A 20,238-nucleotide genomic window follows, 5' to 3' on the forward strand; every position below is an offset into this window, starting at 1 on the left:
CTCTTTTTCTCTTATATCTACATACCTAGAAAATGATATTGGCTGTATCATGCAGTACCCTACGCCAAGTTAATGTATAACTTTATAGTATGATGTGATAGAATATTATACCTGTTTAACCTTGCTGAAATGTCAGAGATGCTTTTAGGTCACACAGATGTGAATTGGCTTGGATGAGCACAACCACTTAAATCTACTTCCTAGTGTATCACTCCATCTTGCATGTGGCCTCCTCAAGCTTCTACTTGACCATGGGAAAGGGGCAAAGAAAATGAGAACTTACTTGAGAGTTCATCTTACAGTCTTGGCACTAAAAGACCTTGGAAACCATTGGATGGGAATCCACCACCACTGAACTCTCATTAAACTGAGTAAAGCAAAGACATTGTCTGTTTCCTGGTCTATTGGAATAGTCTCCTGCTATATAGAGTCCCTTCTCATTCTTCCTTTAATCCCCCCTTTTTTTTTCTCATTGTGTTTTTTTTTTTAATTTTTTATTTTTTATAAACATATATTTTTATCCCCAGGGTACAGGTCTGTGAATCACCAGGTTTACACACTTCACAGCACTCACCAAAGCACAACCCTCCCCAATGTCCATAACCCCACCCCCCTTCTCCCAACCCCCCTCCCCCCAGCAACCCTCAGTTTGTTTTGTGAGATTAAGAGTCACTTATGGTTCGAATCCCTTTTTTCAAGTACAATAGTGACATGGCTGTAATTACATAATCAGGTGAGAAAATAATTCTTGAAGGCCAAATAATAATCTCTTTTTTAAGGTGTCAGAGACTGTTCCATCAAAACAAGTCTGATGAGGACAATGAATATAATCTATTATGTGTTTTCACCATTATTCTGTGAAACTCTTTTCACACAGAGCTTTATCGTGGTTTCTTCATATCACTAACTCCAACCTACATTTCTTCTTAGTTGCTTTCCACTGATAAATCAAGAAACAAATATTCTTTCCAACACCCTCAATTATATTATGGAAACATGCTCTGAGCTGCTGGTCAGGTGCATTTTTTTCAATATTTTCAAGGATATGAAGCACCCAACTCATACCTCATTATAATAATAACAACAGTGAATCAGGTAATGCCCCAAACCAGCGATGTTGACTAAATATATGAAGCCAACCACAGATGCACTTCTAAATGTTCCACCACCCACATTTTTTAAAAGTAGAAGAAAAAGGTGAAGTTAATTGTAATAATATATTTTATTTAACCTAAGTATCTAAAATATTATCATTTTAGTATGTGCTCCATTTGAAAGATTACTAATGAGATCTTTTACATTTTTCTGTACTAAATCTCCAAATTCTGAGTGTATTTTATACTTCCTCCTCATCTCAATTCATATGCTAAATTTTCACCAGAGATACTTGATCAGTATTTACATTTCATAAAATTTACAGTAGAAAAAGTAGATTCACATACCCAAGTTATTCCAAACATATTAAAAGTTTGCCAATAATAGAATTGGGTATCAGTTTTTAAATTGAAGTTCAAATTGATTCAAATAAAATGCAGTTAAACTTCAGTTCCTTACTCCCACCGGCCACATTTCAAGTGCTCGGTAGCCATATGATGGGTAGGCCATAGTATTGGTTTGGATAACTCTAAATTTTATATATATATATATATATGCATATATATATATAAAACTCTAAATTATATATATATATACATTTATATATATATTTTTTCAATCATTTATATCATTGATATATATATATGTATACATATATAGTCAATCATAGGTCTCTCTATATATATAGTCTAAATTTTATATATAGTCAATCATTGATCTATTGCCATATCTTTTTTTTTTTTTTTAAAGATTTTATTTATCTACTTGACAGACAGAGATCACAAGCAGGCTGAAAGGCAGGCAGAGAGAGAGAGAGGAGGAAGCAGGCTCCCGCTGAGCAGAGAGCCCGATGCAGGGCTCGATCCCAGGACCCTGGGATCACGACCAGAGCCGAAGGCAGAGGCTTTAACCCACTGAGCCACCCAGGCGCCCCAATTGCCTTATCTTTTTGTGGCAGGTATCATTCTCCCTGGTGCCTATGAGAGCACAGTGCGTATAGAGAATTTAGTAACTTGGCTTAGATCACGGAGATAGTAAAATGGTAGAGCTATGTTTGAACCAGTCCATGTATATATGAATAAAAAGCCCAGGCTCTTCCCACTATGCATTTTTTAACATTAATTTTTTTAATTGAGGTCAAATTTATGTATAGTAAAATTTACCCTTTCTGTTATGCAGTCCTGTGAGTTTTGGTAGGGGTATGCAGTTGTGTAACTACCACTATAATAAACATAGAGAACTATCACCTCAAAATATTTCCTCTGATGACCTTTTTGTAGTCAACCACTCTCCCACACCAAATCACTGCCAGACCAGTCTGATTTCTTTCTCTCTCCTATTTTGTCTTTTCTGGATTTTCATGTGATTGGAATTATACAATATATAGTCTTTTGAGTTTGACTTCATTTACTTAGAATCAGGCATCTGAGAATCACCAATGTTGTTGAGTATCCGTAGACATTCCATTTTTGGTTTTTAATTGCTGAGTGGTATTCTATTATGTGGATGTGCTCTAGTTTGTTTCCTCATTCACCACTGAAGGACATTGAAGTTGTTTCCAGTTCTGTGTGACAATAAATAAAATGAATATAAACATTCACGTGAACACAAATTTTTCTTTCTCATGGGTAAATACCTAGGAGTATGATTGCTTTGTTGAATGTGAAAGGCTTTGTTTATAAAAAGCCACCAAGTTGTTACTAAAGTGATATTCTCATTTTGTATTCCCACCAAAGATGTATGAGAGTTCTGTTTGCTTCACATCTTCACCATCACTTGGTGTTATCAGGGGTGTGTGTGAGTGTGTGTGTGTGTGTGTGTGTGTGGCCACTGTGAGAGGAGCCTGGTCATGCCCTAGTGCCTTAGTGTGGATTTAATTTGAATTTCCTAATGACTACGTGGATCTCACTAGGATGGGTAAAATGAGATTATCTGAATCATCCTTAGTGTTCTGGTTTCTTTGCCCATCTTAGCGATGTTCCCTTGTTTTCTCTATCTCTGTTTTTGCTCCACACCCTTGCTTTATCATGAACTCGAGTGACCCATCCTTGGCCAGATGGACAGCTGCATACAGACACCACAGGGACATCTTTCTGAGACTCACCTTCATTGGTCCCTCACCACCGGTTCCACTCTAGGGACAGCCCAAGGGAGACCGTGGTAATTGCTTTTCTCAGCAGAGCTCTGGTTTCTTTGTCCTAAGGGCCCAGGAAGGTGAGCAGCAGATGCCCGTGCCACCTGGACTCAGTGCTCTGCCAAGAGGCTGCTTTCAGCTTCCCTTCATACCTCAAATTGATTCCAGAAGGAAAGTGGGCCATGCAGACCTGTACTTGTGGGTGCCATCCCAAGCTGGTGCCCTTCTCTTTGAGCTGTGGGGCCCGCAGCTGCAAGCCATGCTTCTGATTTCAAACAACAGTAGGAGGAAACACAATCAGAGTTTATCAGATGCCTGGTACCTCCTGGGTGGAAGAGTTAAAATGGGTGTCTCATTCTCTCACTGCTTCATATCCATATCGTATGCAGTGAGGCTCAGTAGTGTTTCATGATACTTTCGCTTTAGAGACATACATGTGCTTCCATGTGCACACATGCATGGCTACCTGGGTATGGGTACTAGGTTGAGGCATACATAACGTGCATTTTGTACTGGGGTTGCAGTCAAGAACTGTGAAAGCTGTTGGCCTAGGGCACACAGAATCAAAGTGCCCTCTAAACTTACAGCCTATGTAAACATGATATGGACTCAAGAAGCAATATGGGTTTTGAGCAATCCGAATACAAATCAAAATTGTTCTGGTTCTCTTGGACTGGAGGGAGATGGCCGTGGCTCATATGCACCTTCAGGAGAAAGGCCTTCAGAGCTGCAGAAGGCTTCCTTGGAAATCTCTCCTTCCTGTGTCTTTTTAGACCCCATTCTCCAGATTTTGCTCTCAGAATATGTGGGGAATGCAAAAAATGCCCATCTGAGTGGTGTGGTGCTCAGGGAGAAAATATGGTAGTGACCATTCCGTTTGCCAAAGACACGCATCTGGAAGAACACAAGAGGCAGCTGAATGCCTAGTAATTCATGCCAGGAGGCATCCAGGGAGGAGGTAGTGGATGGGGGTGACAGGAGCCCCACAGGCGCAGGCTCAGAAGTCTGAGTTGGACTTGTGTATATTTTCTCCTGGGAGAGAGACACCAAGGCCCTGGGTATGTTTTGGAGGGGACCAGTTGAGTCAGCGGAGAGAGTTCTTTAGAAACATTATCTGGTGGTCCAGCAGAAAATGTACCAGCTGTGTCTAAAGAAAATACCAAAAGGCCTCCATCAGACAGACAGTTTGAAAGAAATACAGATTCCATTCTCTGTGAGGAATAATCGGTAGTCAGGTTTAAGAGAAATGCTTCTGTGGTTAGTTTTAAAGACTGAGGTGATGAGAGAGCCTCAGAGTCCCCAGATTACCGTAGAAGATCCCAGTCTTCCTGAAATGACACTGATTTTAAGCTGCCAGGGTAGGGAGGGGTTTTCTGGGAAAGGACAGAACTCTGACACCAGTGCCCCCCCTCCTTGGCTTCTGTCCTTGCCCACCCTCTGTTCAAGTTAGGAATCTAATCAATTCCTTAGTTGGCCCTTTGTCAAATTCCCCTGGTGGTGTCCTTCCCAGATAACTTCTGTTCTCCACTTGACATTCTTTGTCTATGTTTTGCTTGTTTGTTTGTTTTTATCTGGGTTGGCATTCTTTTTCAAGGGCAGTCAGGTTACTTAAAAAAAAAAGTGAAAACAAAAACAAACTTCTCATTTCACCAACTAAATTATGTCATTAAAAAACAGTAAAAGAGCTCACTTTGCAAAATTCTTTTCCACTGGTATTCTATCCGTTAATTACGGTCCTCAAAGAATGGGAAATAAATGCACTTAAAATTCTGAGTTTATATACATTTAAGTGATTTGACTTATCTTTTGGCTTTGGAGCACGCTGGAATTGTACAGGAAGTTAGGGAATGTCTTTGACATAGTGCCGTCATTCACAGTATCTGTTCTTACTGCCAAAAAGGTAGACATGGAAGGAATCAAAGTTTGATTTGAATCTGTACTTACTCTATAACTTTTCTGAATCATAAATTTCTTTTAATTCCCTAGCTTCTTGTTTCATGGTGATGATCTTCTCCCTTCTAAACATCAAGGGTATGCAAATTCATTAGATAGGAACTCTGGGAAGAGGGCTCTGCGTCATCTCATGTAGCCATGGTTAGGCAGCTGAGGAAAAAGAGGAAGGGCAGGTTGATTCTGTCTGTTTCAAAGTGACCATTGGCTGAGACACAAAGATGACATGGAAGTTATGCAGGATCCCCCAGAGAGCCAGTGGCACAGCCAAAGATGGATGCCAGGTCACCAAGCTGGGTTATCTGCCTGAAAACATCTGCTTCACTACTAATCAAGAAGTGAAACTTCCGGATTTAAGGATCAGAACTTTATGCTTCCAATATCTACCTACAAGCTCCTCCTGAGCAGAAGCATAATGCTCCCCAGAAAGGGGTAACTCCTTCAGTTGTTATAAACCAATGCCACCTCAGAGGGAATGTTAATAATTAAGGATAAGATCCTATGAACAGAATGTGGAAACACATAAAGTGGGAAAAAGCAGATGGGTAAAAGGGCGGTGGGACATCTGGGTCGGGGCAGGTGGCAGAGGGTGCAGAGATGAACTTAAACTTCTCTCAAAGACCATATGGTATATGGTATGTCTCACCATGTTCCTCTTCTCTTCTTTTATACCCCCAACACCCTGTCCCAGCACTTACCAGCATTTGGCCCAACATGGTTCTCCATCTCTTGCCCTTTTTTCTAGGTAGCAGGTATCAAAGGGATATTCTTGGCAAACAAGAAGGTGGAAGACCAGGTGAAGACATACATCACTTACAACAAGGGCAGAGACTGGCGCCTACTTCAAGCCCCAGATGTGGACCTGCATGGAAGTCCAGTACACTGCCTGCTGGTCAGTCGCCCAGTCTCACATGAAGTCCACAGGGCAAGCTGGTCACCTGGGGATGTCCCATCAGGGGCTTTTTTCTATCAGGCGGTCTTAGGAACTTAGCTGGTACTGGGCAGGGATTTCCCACAAGTCCCAGGGCGATGATCTATGGCCTCAGACTGCCAAACCACTTGGATAGAAAGTTCAATTGAAACTCACAGGCTTGTACTTAGAATACACTATGTTCTCTAATTCTTAGTACAATAAAGACATGTTTAAGAAATAGTGCCTGAGTTCCAGGGTTCTAGACAGAGCTCAGGAGTAGAAAACACACCTGCTAACTGATACTGATATGAAATAATTTGATGAGTGTGTGACAGATGTCAAGGTAAGCAGAAGTTGCTTTGCAAGCCCAGGAGAGGTCAGGCTGGGGTGTCCATGTGGGACAGTGGTTAATCCGTCAGCATTCTCAGGGTGTCCAGTATGTGGAATATTGGGGTAGGCACTCTGGAGGACATAATAAATAAGTAATTTCCTCTGCCCTCAGGTGTGGCAGCTCTAAGGTGGGGAGGGAAGACAAATCATTAACAGTGAAATTCGTGACCCTCAGTGCTTACAGCGGACCTATGTGAGAAACTCTTCCAAGGTCCCAGAAATGGTTACATTTCTTTTGAGCAAAAAAGTTGCCTTTTGCAATTGCTAAAAAGCTTTATTACCAACTTACCATACTGTAGACATTATGTTAAAAACCAGGAATATGGGAACAGATAGGGCCTTTCCTTTCCTTTCCTTTTTTTTCCCCCCTGTAGATTTTAATCTAACCCCCTCTTTTCTGCTGGTGTTCCAGGAAGATCAGAGACAAATGCACACCCACCTCCAGGAGCTGGTCACAGTGTGGATTTCCTTTTTTCCTAAACCTTACCCATGGCTTCATCTTATTTTCTTAACCTTATTTTCTCCTTTCCCCAATATCATCATTCTCTTGTATTTATTTATTATATAGGATACATCTCTATAAATCCCTCATCCTTTTTAAGAACACCCAAATAAGGATAAATAAGAAAATATATTTCTATTAGCTTTAGACAATGTCTTCAAACATTCTAGGTAAAATTCAAGTAACATTATAAACAGGACTCAGATAATAAAGGAGAAAGAGAAGCAATCTGGTTAAAGAATAGTATGGGGGCCTGGAGACTGTTCACTTAGCTTCCCCTCCGCATCCCTCCCAGTGGCCGCCTATAGCTCTAAAGAGCTGGATGTCATGGTCAAGATCAGAAACAAGGGAAGGTCAGGATCATTCTGTGGGAAGGAATGGTCAGGGAGGCTTCATGAGGCTGACTATGGACTGGACCTTGATGGATGGGGCGGAGATGAGGAAGGGAGGGGAGGCCTACAGTTGGGATGGAGGCAGCTTCTGACATGAGCATACCCGCTGCCTCAGGCAGAAATGTCTCCTGCCCAAATTTTAGTGGGCGGCTCTTTCTGGAAGCCTCATCTCTGGTGGGGCAGGATTGTGGGTCAGAAGTTTGCTGGAATGAAGCTGTTTTCTTCTCCGTTTCAGCCCTTCTGCTCCTTACACCTGCACTTGCAGATCTCTGAAAATCCATACTCCTCAGGAAGAATCTCTAGCAAGGAGACAGCCCCGGGACTCGTGGTGGCTACAGGTAAGAAAGACATTCCCTGTGCTTCTTCCTCCCTGATGCCTTCTGGAATACATTTATCACTTCTTTGGACTCATTTGAGCATTTTGGTGACAGTGATGAGCACTCTCCCCAGGAAATAAGCAGGGTCATAGCACCCCAGGGCCAGTCTTGTGACCCAGGAAAAGAGCTCAAGACACTTGTAACTTCTAGGTTACCCACTTTGCACACCGTCACAGAGCTGTCCCCTGTGCTTATTTAACAAGAAGCGAGAGGTTTTCTCAAACTAAACTGACTGATCAGAAAGCTTGTTTGTCATGGGGAATTCTCACTTTAAGACACCTTTGGTATATGAACTTGCCAGCTCACCAAATATAAGTTGGGGTCGTTTTCTCTTTACACAGAGGATTCTTTGCAAAGGCTTTCACCCCAGAGTTGTTTTTAATCAGGAGGTCTCTGGTGCATGTAAAGGTTTGTTTACACATGATTAACCACTTGGCTGAGAGCCTGGGGGAAAGGGCAGAAGAAACCTAAGGTTGCATTGTTGGAACCACTGTCCACTGAACATCAATCAGAAATGAAGATGAAGCAACTCTGAAATGAAAATGAAGGTGCCCGGGGAATGTGCTCTGATTAGCCTGCGTCTGATTTCTAGGCACCTTTCAGGAATACGTTGGTGGCATAAAGCAAGGCGGGCTTCTCATCTCTGAAGTCAGAGCTCTGGTGGTAGGCTTTTCTCTAATGAAAGCAGATAAATTCACATTGACTCCCTGAGGTGGTACATTCTGTCTTGTCTCGTTAACCTGAAATTCTGGCTCCTAGAGTCACCTCTCTCTTAGACACGACTTCCTTCCCTGTGCCGCCAGTGGCAAGAACTTTGAAATGCCACTGGGGACTCACCATGTGGATGAGATTTGCAGTGAGCATTCTAGGTCCTTCTGTCAACCCCGTAGGAAATGAATCCCCATATTGAACACCACTGGCTTCAGGATAGGCTTCAGCCCTGGTTAGTGAGAGATGAGGGCAGGTTCTGTTGCTATTCTGGCTTGGGGAGTGATCCCCACACTTCTTAATTGGGTCGGACCTCCCAACTTGTGGGTTGGACACCCTGGCTTGGAGTAGAAGCAACATAGAAAACAGTAATCCAAAAAAAAAAAAAAGAAAAAGAGTAATCAATAATGAAAGTTAATATTATTTATTATTTAGTATGCCAACTGTATAGCCAGGCATTGTCCTGTGTGACTTAACCACTCTGAACTTCAGTGTTTTCAGTGGCAAAGTGTGGTTGACAGTACTGACATAACAGAATTGAAGGGTTAAATGAAGAACTGCATTTAGGGTACTCGGACAGTGCCTGGGACATGTTGAATGCTCAGTACACATTAGCTCTTATCATCAGTAATATTAGAGAAATTTAACCCTCGTCGTCTCGTAAAAATCAGAGATAGGAGAGTCCACAAGATCTGGAAGAGTGCTCAGAGCATAGTGAGGTGGGATTAGCTGTAGATTTACCTGAGACTATCATGCACCCTTAAATTAGTCAAATGTTAAGTCTTTATAAATGAACAAACATGGATACGTTAAATAAACATTTGTTTTTGAAAGTTTTTGTTCATGGACACCCGACCCTTGAACAATGTGGGGGTTCAGGGTGCCAACCCTCCTGTAGTCAAAAATCCACATATAATATTTGAGTCCCTGAAACTTTACTAATAACCTGCTGTTGACCAGAAGCCTTACCAATAATATAAAGAGTCAATTAACACATATTTTATATGTTATATGTATTGTATACTATATTCTTACAATAAAGTAGACTAGAGGAAAGAAAGTGTTATTAAGAAAATCGTGAGAAAGAGAAAATCCATTTACAGCACTATACTGTATTTACTGAAAAAGAAAATCACAAGTGGACCCACAGAGTTCAAATTCATGTTGTTCAAGGGTCAACTGTATATCAGAATTTACCAATGCCTTTTACTCTGTGCTTTGTAACTCTCATAACTTTGTGTGGCTCCTTGCCATACAAATGTCGTGGGGGCGTTGGGAGGGGTGTAACACAGCTGAAGCGATCCTGATGAAAAGCCAGCCCTAGATCGCTGGCACATGCCTCCTCATGCCTGGCTTCTCCTTACCCTGCTCACCAGCTCTCCCTGAGAGGTGGTTTGCTTGCAGGAAAATAATTATGAAGTCAAGCAAGGATGTCTTCAGTGGCCGGCATGGAGCTTGTCTCTCCAGGGCCCTCTCACACATCCAGTCATTTCACCTGCTTCTGGGCGTCCGTGACTCTGGGCTCCCTCCCTTCTGCTCGTGCCTCCAGCTGCTCACCGACCACCTCTTCCCCTTCGCTCTGAGGTGTGGTCTCAGGGGAGCTGCATGGAGGCCAGGATTCATCTCTAACTGCTGTTGAGGCCGTCTCAAGACGGAAGGCAGATGGAATTCTGGTCCGGAGAGTCAGACAGTTGCTTTTAGCCAACAGGTGCACGAGGGTTCTAAATATTCTTACCACTGTGCTTTGAAGCTAAGCATTTTCACAGAGCCTTACAGTGTGTGGAGCTTTCACTGTGCCTCAACTACACAATAGCTGTACGACGCTGAGAAGGAAATGACTCTTCTCAGTCTACAGATGAGGAACTGGGGATGAAGAGGAAGTGGTGTTGGGCCCACACCAGTCCTCACTCGGACTCCAGTTCTCTTCTGTCCCGCCAGCCCTGGTCCTGAGTCCCTTCATGTGCCTGCCCCATGCTACCCCTGGCTCCCTACTGGGCTTCCCAGAAACTGAAGCTCCTCGGAGGCACATTCCTCCCTCCAGGGCATTGTGCACTGTCTGCTTCCTCTTTCCCCAAGCCCTTAATCCCCTGAATGGGTGTCTGGGCTGGTGAGAGAAACATCTCTTACTCTAGAGGACTCCAGAATTCTCTCCCTCTCTTTATGCTTTTATTTTTGCACCCCCACCTCCATGTGTTTAACTAAGGAGCAGAGAAGGATAGCCCTGAGAGGAAATGGGAGATTTTACAAGTTGTTTAAAGTTGCCAAAAAGGATAGTAGAACCTCCAGGATTTACCAGCTAAGCCACTGGTGAGAGAAGCTCTGTGTTCCTCCCTGTGTGTCTCCTTCCTCTCTCTCATTGCACCACGTAAGTGGGGAACAGCTACCTCTTCTTCCAACCTGACCAGAGACTGCTTCGGGGAGCCTCCTGGTTTCAAATTTTCCTTCTCTGACACCAGAAACCAAATTATTCCTATCCAAGATTCCCCATGGGGCCACTTAAGGACTGCCCACGTTCTAAGAGCCAAGTGTCCTGCATATATCTTTTGTGTTCCTCCCTCTGGGAATGAACGTTCTGGTTTCTGTGGTCAGCAGCATTTCTTTCAGGGCTCCTTTCAACTGACAGAAGATATGTCCCAAAACAGACTTCGCTGTGAGCCTTAGATTCTCATTACCACAAAACCTCCAAAATCAGTCTGGTGGAACTTTGAAGGGGGCTTAGGGAGTTGACCGAACCAGCTTCTGCAGAGGCTACAGGGTAATGAGACAGGCTCTAAGAAGCCATGATGAGGACAGCAGATTCCAGCTCAGGAGTGACTCTGCCCCTGCCTCTGTCTCTCACTCTCTACCGTGTTGGTAGACATTACTGATTGATCACCATGCTCTGTTCTTTGGAAACCAAATCTGGCTTCAGAATCCTTCTTAACAGGCAGCCATCACCAAACGATGGGAGTTGACATTCTCTGCCCCATCCCTCTTTTCTTTCTTCATCTGTGCCTTCCAGAAACTGTTCTGGAGAGTTGAATTCCAGATTCCAGACAGATCTCCACGGAGCTGCTCACTGTGCCTCTCCGGGCTCCTCTCGTACCTACTGCCTGAGCTGTGAGCCCTGGGGTTATTTTTGGAAGCCTGAGTGTCAAAACAAGTTGGCTAGCTGTGTGCACCCTGGTGCTGATGGGAGCTTGACAAGCTGTAGCCTGGCTTTAATTTCTCATTTTGAAGCATTAAATGTCAGGAGCTCAATTAACATTTTCATTATTGCATTTTTATTGTGCTCTTATTTAGGCTACAGATGTGTGGGAGCTAACATTCCCTTCCTGCTATTTTTAAAGAAAAAAAATATCAGCCAAAATGATAAATTCTTACATCTTTAGGGTACTTTCCTTGTTCTTGATACCTCCCCAAATGCTCATCAACATCAGAACATGATGTAATCATTTGTTGATTCATTCATCCATTCCACAATTATTTATTGAGCAAATGACTACTACATTTGGGGCATTGTTCTGGGCTCTGAGGTGAGGGAGTGCCCATGGGGTATCATTGGGCAATGTAGGTAGACTAGAAAATCTTGATCACTATCTTTTTTTTGATGAACTTAATCACAAGGTAATTTTGTGCAAGGAAAAGAAAAAGAATGGGAAAGATAGAATGAAGGGGTGATACGATGGAGGCATTTAGATTGGCACAAACCAGGTGCCACCTTCTCCTGTCATCCTTGATGGCCGTGATCTGCTGAATATTTTCATTTTATTCTGGGCAACCTGTAAACTTGCTTACATAGTCTACAATATTGGGTCATACAACTGCCTGGTACTCAAGGGACAAGTGGACATGTTTAAGTTCAATACAACTCATATGTATACGCATGGACCCACACACAGGCACACACACAGACACACACACCAGTTTTCCTTAGGTTACAGTTATACATGAGGAGGAAGGTGACCTTAGGTCCACCTTCTCCGTGCATGTTTACTGTTCCACTTTTTGCCACCTTCAGGGAACACCTATCACAATCAATTTTAAGAGACTGTTGGTAAGAGCATGAATTGTTCAAGAGATCCAAGCTCATTGATATCGAGTCTTTGAGTCTTAACCATTTAAAAATGCATTCCTGTCCTATTATTTACTTTGGTTTCCATATTGTTTTTTTCTTCTTGCTGTGTTTTTGATATGGCACCAAAAAAGCACTACACACATCAACTTTATTTTCATTTATTTTAAAGAAATTCTTAACAATTAATTAATCATTGTTTTTAGTAGTTTCTACACCCAACGGGGAGCTCAAACCCATGACCCCAAGATCAAAAGTCACATCTTTTCTGACTGCGCTAGCCACGCAGCCCCACATCAACCTTAAACATAACTTGGAAAACCTTAACTCTCTGCCGCCTTCCCCCCAAGTCCCAAATCAGCGATTACAAACAATCTGCTTATGTTTCAGGCAACATTGGCCCGGAGCTCTCATATACTGATATTGGTGTGTTCATCTCTTCTGATGGGGGCAACACATGGAGACAGGTAACTGGGAGAACTGGGGCAGGGATGAGGCATTTAGGGCAAGTTCTGCCAACATCTCTTTTCCTGTAAATTCTCAGGCTCAGTATGACTGTGGTTGCAAAAAAAACATGGAAGAAGCTGTTCAGTTTGATCCATTTTTGCTGACAGATGGGCAGTGGGGTAAAATGAAAGCATTGGGCAAGGAACAGAAAGAACTGGAATTTTTTCATTTTTTTCCATTCTTTCATTCAGTGTAAGTATGGGACAGCCATTGGATGCTAAGTACTCTGCTGGTTTCTGGGGATACAACTGATGAAATGGTTCCTATTCTTAATGTGCTATGGATCTGGGTAGATGGGTCCCTTTACCTTGCTGGATCTGTTTCTTTATTTACAAGATGAGTGAGTTGGAATATTAAAAACACAAAGCTGTGGAAGTCTCTGGTGGGTTAAGTATTATGTAGGCCCAACCTAAAGGAAGTATGAAACAGATTAACAGATACATATCTACATGAAAAATTAATTCAGTTTTACAAACATTTATAGCACACTGTCCAATAGAACTTCCTTCAAGGATGGAAATTGTTCTGTGTCTATGCCATCCCATGTGGCTATTGAACATTTGAAATGTGGCTAGTGTGACAGAGGAACTGAATTTTTTATTTTATTTTAATCAATTTAAATTTAAATAGTCTCACGTGGCCACTGTATTAAACAACACAGATTTATACAATGTCAGGTAGGTGTCAAGTACAAACCTGAGGAGGCAATTGAATACTTTGGAGTCCCTTTCTTCAAGGAGTACAAAATTAAGTAGAGAAAACAGCTTCATAAATAACTAACTATAGTTTAGAATGATTTTTTTTTTTTTTTTTTAAAGAGAGAGAGTGCCCATGAGCAGGGGGGATAGGCAGCGACAGAAGGAGAGAATCTTAAGAATTTTAAGAGAGTCTTATGTGGGGCTTGATCTCATGACCCTGAGATCATGACCTGAGACCGAATCAAGAGCTGGATGCTTAACTGACTAAGCCACCCAGGTGCCCCTGATATTTTAGTGGCATTTTTAGCCTGCAGGGAAAAGGGAAGAATTGATTCTACTTGAGGAAACTGGGAAAGACTTCACAAGAAGAGTTGACTTTTCACTAAGTCTGAAAGGTGAGAAGGTTTTCAGCTGAGGAAGATGAAGGAGGAGCACTGAACATCTTGATGCAGGTGCGACCACTGTCTACTATCTAGTTGGACAAGTTCCACTTTTGGATCTCTTAGTGAAGCTGTCATCACCATCACCAGCATCACCAGTATCACCCCCATTGCTACCACTGTCACCACTACCACTATCAGAAGAAAAATCTACCAAGCCCACCAGATGCAGCCAGCTATTTTAAGTACTATAAGGCATACAACAAAAAATAGTTAAGGTTCCTACCCACGGGCCATAATTAGGTAGATGAGGAGCAGACACATCATTCAGAACATATCTTCTTAGAATATAAGATAATCTCTTAAGTGTCAAATGAGGATGGAAACTGGAACATCAACTCTTCTGGTACAGAAACTCCCAACAACAAACCATTGTCTCTCCAACTCAAGAAATAGCTCACCTGGCCGAGTGGCCACTGCAACATTCCTTCCTTGTGTTGCCACTACTTTGGTTTTCTTTTTCTTTTTCCTGTTAGCTAGGGATTCCAGTTTCCACCCCAGTTTTGCACAGGGCAATTGTTAGCAGTGGCCAGAGTGATCAAGAGGAAAGTGAAAAGTGAATGGTGTCCCTGTCTTCCCCATGCTGAGACTCTGAGACTCCTCAAACACAGACTTCAGTCCAGCATCTCCATTATGTGTCTTATCACAGAGCCCACATTTGAGCTTTGGAGAGAAAATGCTGGCATTATAGGTTCAGAGTCCCTGTTTCTATTTGATATACAAATGAATCACCCTGGGGTCCTTTTTGCATTAAGACTACCATTAATGTGGACATTTTTATTTCCTTAAAAGGCAAATGTGAGAAAGGAAACCAGTTGAGAGGTTAGGCCTGAGAATCCATTTACTTTTTCTCTGTGGTGTTCCTGGGGGCATATGTACAGGGGACCCCATTCCTCCTAATCTCTCTCTTTTAAATAGACCTCCTTACCTTTTCTACTATGGTTCACTTAACTCACCATCCCAACCTCTCCATCCAGGCTGTAGGAAACACCCGTAGTGGTTAAGAGCCAGAGGAATTGTCCAATTCCAGTTTCCTCTAGAAATCTAAAGAAGGGTTGGTTTTCTGCTGTAGAAATATTTTTTCCTGTTTCAGGTTGGAGTTATGATAGTTGTATATAACAGAAGCATCGATACATGTGGGATTACATTTGGAGTTCTCATTGCTCAGAGCCTAGCATCATAGTAGGTGCTTAGGAAATGCCTCTAGGTAGATGGATGGATGGATCTCTGAATGTGTGAATGAATGAGTGGATGGATGAATAAGTAAAGGACAAAGAGATGAATCAAGAGTGAGTAACTCTAGGTCTCTTGAAGCACTGTGTTACAATGTACCTTCAGAGTAAAGATCCTCAAGGGTCAAACTTAGGCCTTCATCCACCTTGCATGGAAACCTAGGAGGTGGTGGCTCAGTGTAAGAAATTGGTCATAATGTATACATTAGTGTCTACAGAAATTATCTTTACATTCCTAGACAGTTTATGAACAACACTGTAAGACACAGACCAATTATAAATTAGCAAAAATCTGCTTAGATGCAAAAGAAGAAAGAGCTGAGTAGTAACTGACTTGGATGCAAAGATGGGGAAACATTTTTGAAGTCATATTTTCTTTTGTGTTATCTAGCTGCACATCTTGTTATCTCAACTCTTTGTAGCATACTGGTTCATAGAACTACTGGAGGGAGTCCTGGAAATGCCATTTGAGTGGACTTGGGAGAATTATTTGTTTTCTCCAAAGCCCATGTCTTCATCTTTTAAGTGGGGATGATAGTACTTGCCAAACTACCTGATAGGATTCTTGAAAAGCTCAGAACCTAGATGAAACAATGTGAAAGATTTTGTAAACTGTCAAGCACTATGCAAATGTAAGGTGTTGCTATGATTGTTGTTGTTGTTGTTGTTGTTGTTCCAGATCTTTGATGAAGAGTACAATGTCTGGTTCCTAGACTGGGGTGGCGCCCTCGTGGCCATGAAACACACACCTCTGCCAGTCAGACATTTGTGGTAAGGACAGCTCCCTACCCTATTAATGAGAAATTTTTTAGTGGAAAGTGTTGGAATAAGTTTTTCTGCATGACTTTGTACCCATTTACCTATTTCCTCTTTCATTTATTCATCCATCCTTCCATTTAATATACCTTCCATCATCTAACTCTTAGGTAGCAGTGATAGGCCTGCAGATAACTTAGATGGGAAGTATAATGATTAGAGCAGGGTAGTAGGAATGGGGACTCATATAAGCAGAAAAGACCAGGAATAGCCTGTGAGTTCAAACAGCTGAAATTAGGAATCCAAAATACAGGAAATGAAAATTGCTGCAAGAAGAATGTTAGGTTCATATAGCAGACACAAAATTCAGTTCTAGCTAAGTTGTGTTTGCAATGTCTGTGAATGTTCAAGCAGAGATGATAATTTCTCAGGTATATTCATCTGAATGTCAGTACAGAGGTCTGGGCTGACACTCCAGATTTGGAGTCATTAGCCATTAGATGGTAGGTAAAGCCATGGCAGTGGGTTCAATGCCTCAGAAGAGTGGGTACAACAAGGAGAAGCCAGTGGGGAATAGTTGAGTGTCAGCACAGAGAACAGAAAATAAATTATGGAACAGACCAAGAAGAAGTAGACAAAACAATAAAAACACAGGAGAAATATTTTCATGGTTGCTGAAGAAAGGGATGATCAATAGCACCCAATTCTATAATCAGATCAAATTAGTTATGGAATGAAAAACAATATAGGATTAAGCAATATAGAGGAGTAAGGGAGGTCATTAGTGATCTGTGTCAGAGTAGATTCAAAAGAGAAGTGGGATTGAAAGGTAGATTACAATAGGTTTATGAATGATGAATGAATGAATGATAAGCAATGGAGTGAAGTGGGAACACTGTAGATAATTTTCAATAAAATTGATTATGGAATAAGGTTGAGTGTGTATATGTAAGACCCTCCAGTGAGGACAAAGATCTGTGAAAATATATTTTGATGGTGATGGTGAGAAAGATCTGTGAGAATATGTGATGATGATGATGATGATGTTGATGATGGTGATGATGTTGATGATGATGATGATGATTCTGTTGTTGGGTTTTTTTTTTTTTTTGGCTTTTTGCAGGGAATGAATGAGTACAATATGTGTTTATATGCTGAAGGGGAAGAATTTCAGGCTTCCAATGCAGCAAAGTAAATATTTGAGAGTGAATATTTGACAGTAAGGGTATGCCAGCTTGAGTGCTGTTGTTGGGATGAGCCATGAGCTGGAGGATGGACTCTGGCTTAACTCCCAGATCCTTGATTTTGGGAGACTAACACTTTTAAAGTCAGAGGTTTACTGGGAAACATCAGGCTGTAATCAGGAAAAACCATAGGACTTCTAGGTGCCAAATTCAAGCTTCAGTCACCCTGGCAAGGACTCAAGAGGGTTTCTCTCAGTTATTAAGTTAAACCATATCATCTTGCCATTTTTGTTGGTCAAAAATGGTTAAATACATCAGTTTCTTAGAGCTCAAGCTAACATAAATCTCAGTGGTTTTTATCTATCACTCTGTCTTCAGACAGATAATGAGGTTAAAGTTTTTTAAAAAGTACATGGAGCCACTGGAAGGAAAAGTGCTCTATCAATTCAAGAATAAGCATATACAAGTTCTCACTGTTATTCTTTACCATCCTTTTACTACTGATTATATACTTTTTGGGTAGAATCAGAAGTGTGTAATTACTTAATACTAATGATAATCAGGAGTTTTTGAGGAATTCTATTCCAGGCACCATTCTAAACTCTTTACATGAATTATCTCAGTTAGTTCTTTAACAATCCAACAACCTTATGTGTGTGGGTACTCTTTTTAATCACATATTTATAATGGCATTGAAATGCAGACATTTCAATAAATTTCAATAAATTCTTTTCAATTCAATTCAATTCAATTCAATTCAATTCATTTCAATAAATTCTTTGCTCAAGGATACACAGCTAGTACCTGGTGGCACTAAGTTGGATCTCTGTTACAGATGTTCTTCTGTTTTAAATGAATTTTCCAGATACTTTAATGAGGCTTATCACATGGCCCCAGCTCTCTGGGAGGTCATAGTTAAGATAAGGAGCTTAAGTAGTCCACATATCACCAGAAATCCAGCAATGCCTGCTAAAGTATGCTGGCCATATGTATTGCTGGGATCTTAGCAGAGGATGGAGTCCTGCCTAGTGTGTAAGGGGGTCTTCAGGTAGCTGCTGACATGAGAGTTAGTTCTCGAAAAAGGCTGCCAGGAGTCAGAGGGCTGATGAAAGGCAAGCCAAGGGAAGAGAAACTGTGACCAAAACCTGGGATTCAGGAAAAGTAGGAAGTGTTCAGAAAATATAGTTGATTGGAATCAAAGGTGGGAGTAAATTAGGGTGCATAGGACTCAGAAGAACTTAAATGCCAGGTTGAGCTGTAGGTAATTCCTTCTTCTGCAAAGACCTGCCTCCTTGTGGAGGGAAGAGCTTCTCTACTGAGGACTGAATAGCACTTGTACTCTGAGACAGGATAACTTGACTCTTAAAACAAGTTCAGTTGTTTGTTTTTTAACCAAGAAAGGCAACATTTCTTAGCCCTTATCATGACATTCTAAGAACTTCCATTGATGTCTCAATAAGAAAATTGGTAAATGCCCTGAGGACAGATACAGCTGAGCAGAATTCTTCCACCTAAGTCTCAAGAGAAGGGTGTGGCAACCCCATCTCACACTTGACCATCACCCTCCTGCTCTTTCTCCCTCATTATGGTAGGAAACTAGTACTTACTTAGTGATTGATTTCTAGAGTCTTTTGCACAAATGTTTCCTTGTTCTAAGGAAAAGAGGAATTTGGTGGTGTTATTTCCTTCTGGGGATAGGAAAAGCAAGTATATCTGGCATGGAACAGAGGGACTAGAGAGTTTTGGTTTTGGTTCATCTTCCATCCTTACACCTGACCATTCAGTCTGTTCTGTAGTAGTTTCTCACCCAAGACCTGATCACTTCCAAAAGGAACATTTGTCTGGGAATTTGTGGAGGGTAACCATTCAAGCTGTGAGAATTGTTTAAATTTCTCTCAGGGATATCTAAGTAGGATAAAATTGTGCCTCTCTAAGTCAGTAATACAAAACCTTGCTCCATGAAATCTTTTTTGTTGGTAGAAGATGTTGGTAAAGCTCAGAAAAAATAGCTACATTCCCATTCAACTTCCTCTTACGATAATGTTAATACCTCCCTCCCTGTGTTTGCCTACTCCAACTTACAAAGTATTAAACGTGATTTTTCACACTAAGCTTTTGAGATAGAATTTTCTCCATTTAATGGATGTCAACACTGCCATTTGTCATAAATGCTACAAATGTTCCCTTGAACTTAACCACTACCCATGATTTCTGCTTACTTGCCTACCTGTGAATGCCATTCTCTGAAATAATCTCTGCAATGGTCAAAGCCAGCTCTCGAAGCTGTGTGTTGGAACACAAATAACCCATTCAAAAATTCTCCTTTGCACTTCTCTTTCAAAGGCTAAGTGTGTGTTTTGGAAGGATTTGACCATACCATTATCACCAGTGTTCCTTATGAGATTCAGGACTGATTTTTGTCTCATGCATATAAATTGCAAGCTTGTGAAACTCAAGCAGTTTCTTTTTTTTTTTTTTTTTAAAGATTTTATTTATTTATTTGACAGAGAGAAATTACAAGTACACTGAGAGGCAGGCAGAGAGAGAGAGAGAGAAGGAAGCAGGCTCCCTGCTGAGCAGAGAGCCTGATGCGGGACTCGATCCCAGGACCCTGAGATCACGACCTGAGCCGAAGGCAGCGGCTTAACCCACTGAGCCACCCAGGCGCCCCTCAAGCAGTTTCTTCATCACCAGTGACTTCTAATTAAGTCACAACCTTCAACGTAAACAAGTTGCTCATTTTAAGTGAGAGAAAAGTTATCAGTTCATTGTTATTTTCTGGGTAGGCCTCAAACTGACATTATATTTAACACAGATGTATATATATATTTGCATGGAAAAAAAACCCACACCAGCCTACCCACTCTTACACAAGGGTATAGTGGTTCTCAAATTTAAATAATAGC

The 20,238-nt window shown here is 41.5% G+C and overlaps 1 protein-coding gene across 2 annotated transcripts in view; it reads left to right on the plus strand.

The window, feature by feature from the left end:
- SORCS3 (sortilin related VPS10 domain containing receptor 3) overlaps nucleotides 1–20,238 on the plus strand; it is a 587,951-nt gene that overhangs the window by 481,888 nt on the left and 85,825 nt on the right. For both annotated transcript variants that reach the window (XM_082722548.1, XM_082722549.1), the window contains 4 exons: nucleotides 5,925–6,071; nucleotides 7,612–7,714; nucleotides 12,906–12,982; nucleotides 16,072–16,163. In XM_082722548.1, the coding sequence (XP_082578674.1) occupies nucleotides 5,925–6,071; nucleotides 7,612–7,714; nucleotides 12,906–12,982; nucleotides 16,072–16,163 (419 nt within the window). The remainder of the gene's footprint in view (nucleotides 1–5,924; nucleotides 6,072–7,611; nucleotides 7,715–12,905; nucleotides 12,983–16,071; nucleotides 16,164–20,238) is intronic.

The sequence above is a fragment of the Mustela nivalis genome, assembly GCF_964662115.1.
Source record: "Mustela nivalis genome assembly, chromosome: 2".
Classification (NCBI taxonomy): Eukaryota; Metazoa; Chordata; class Mammalia; order Carnivora; family Mustelidae; genus Mustela; species Mustela nivalis.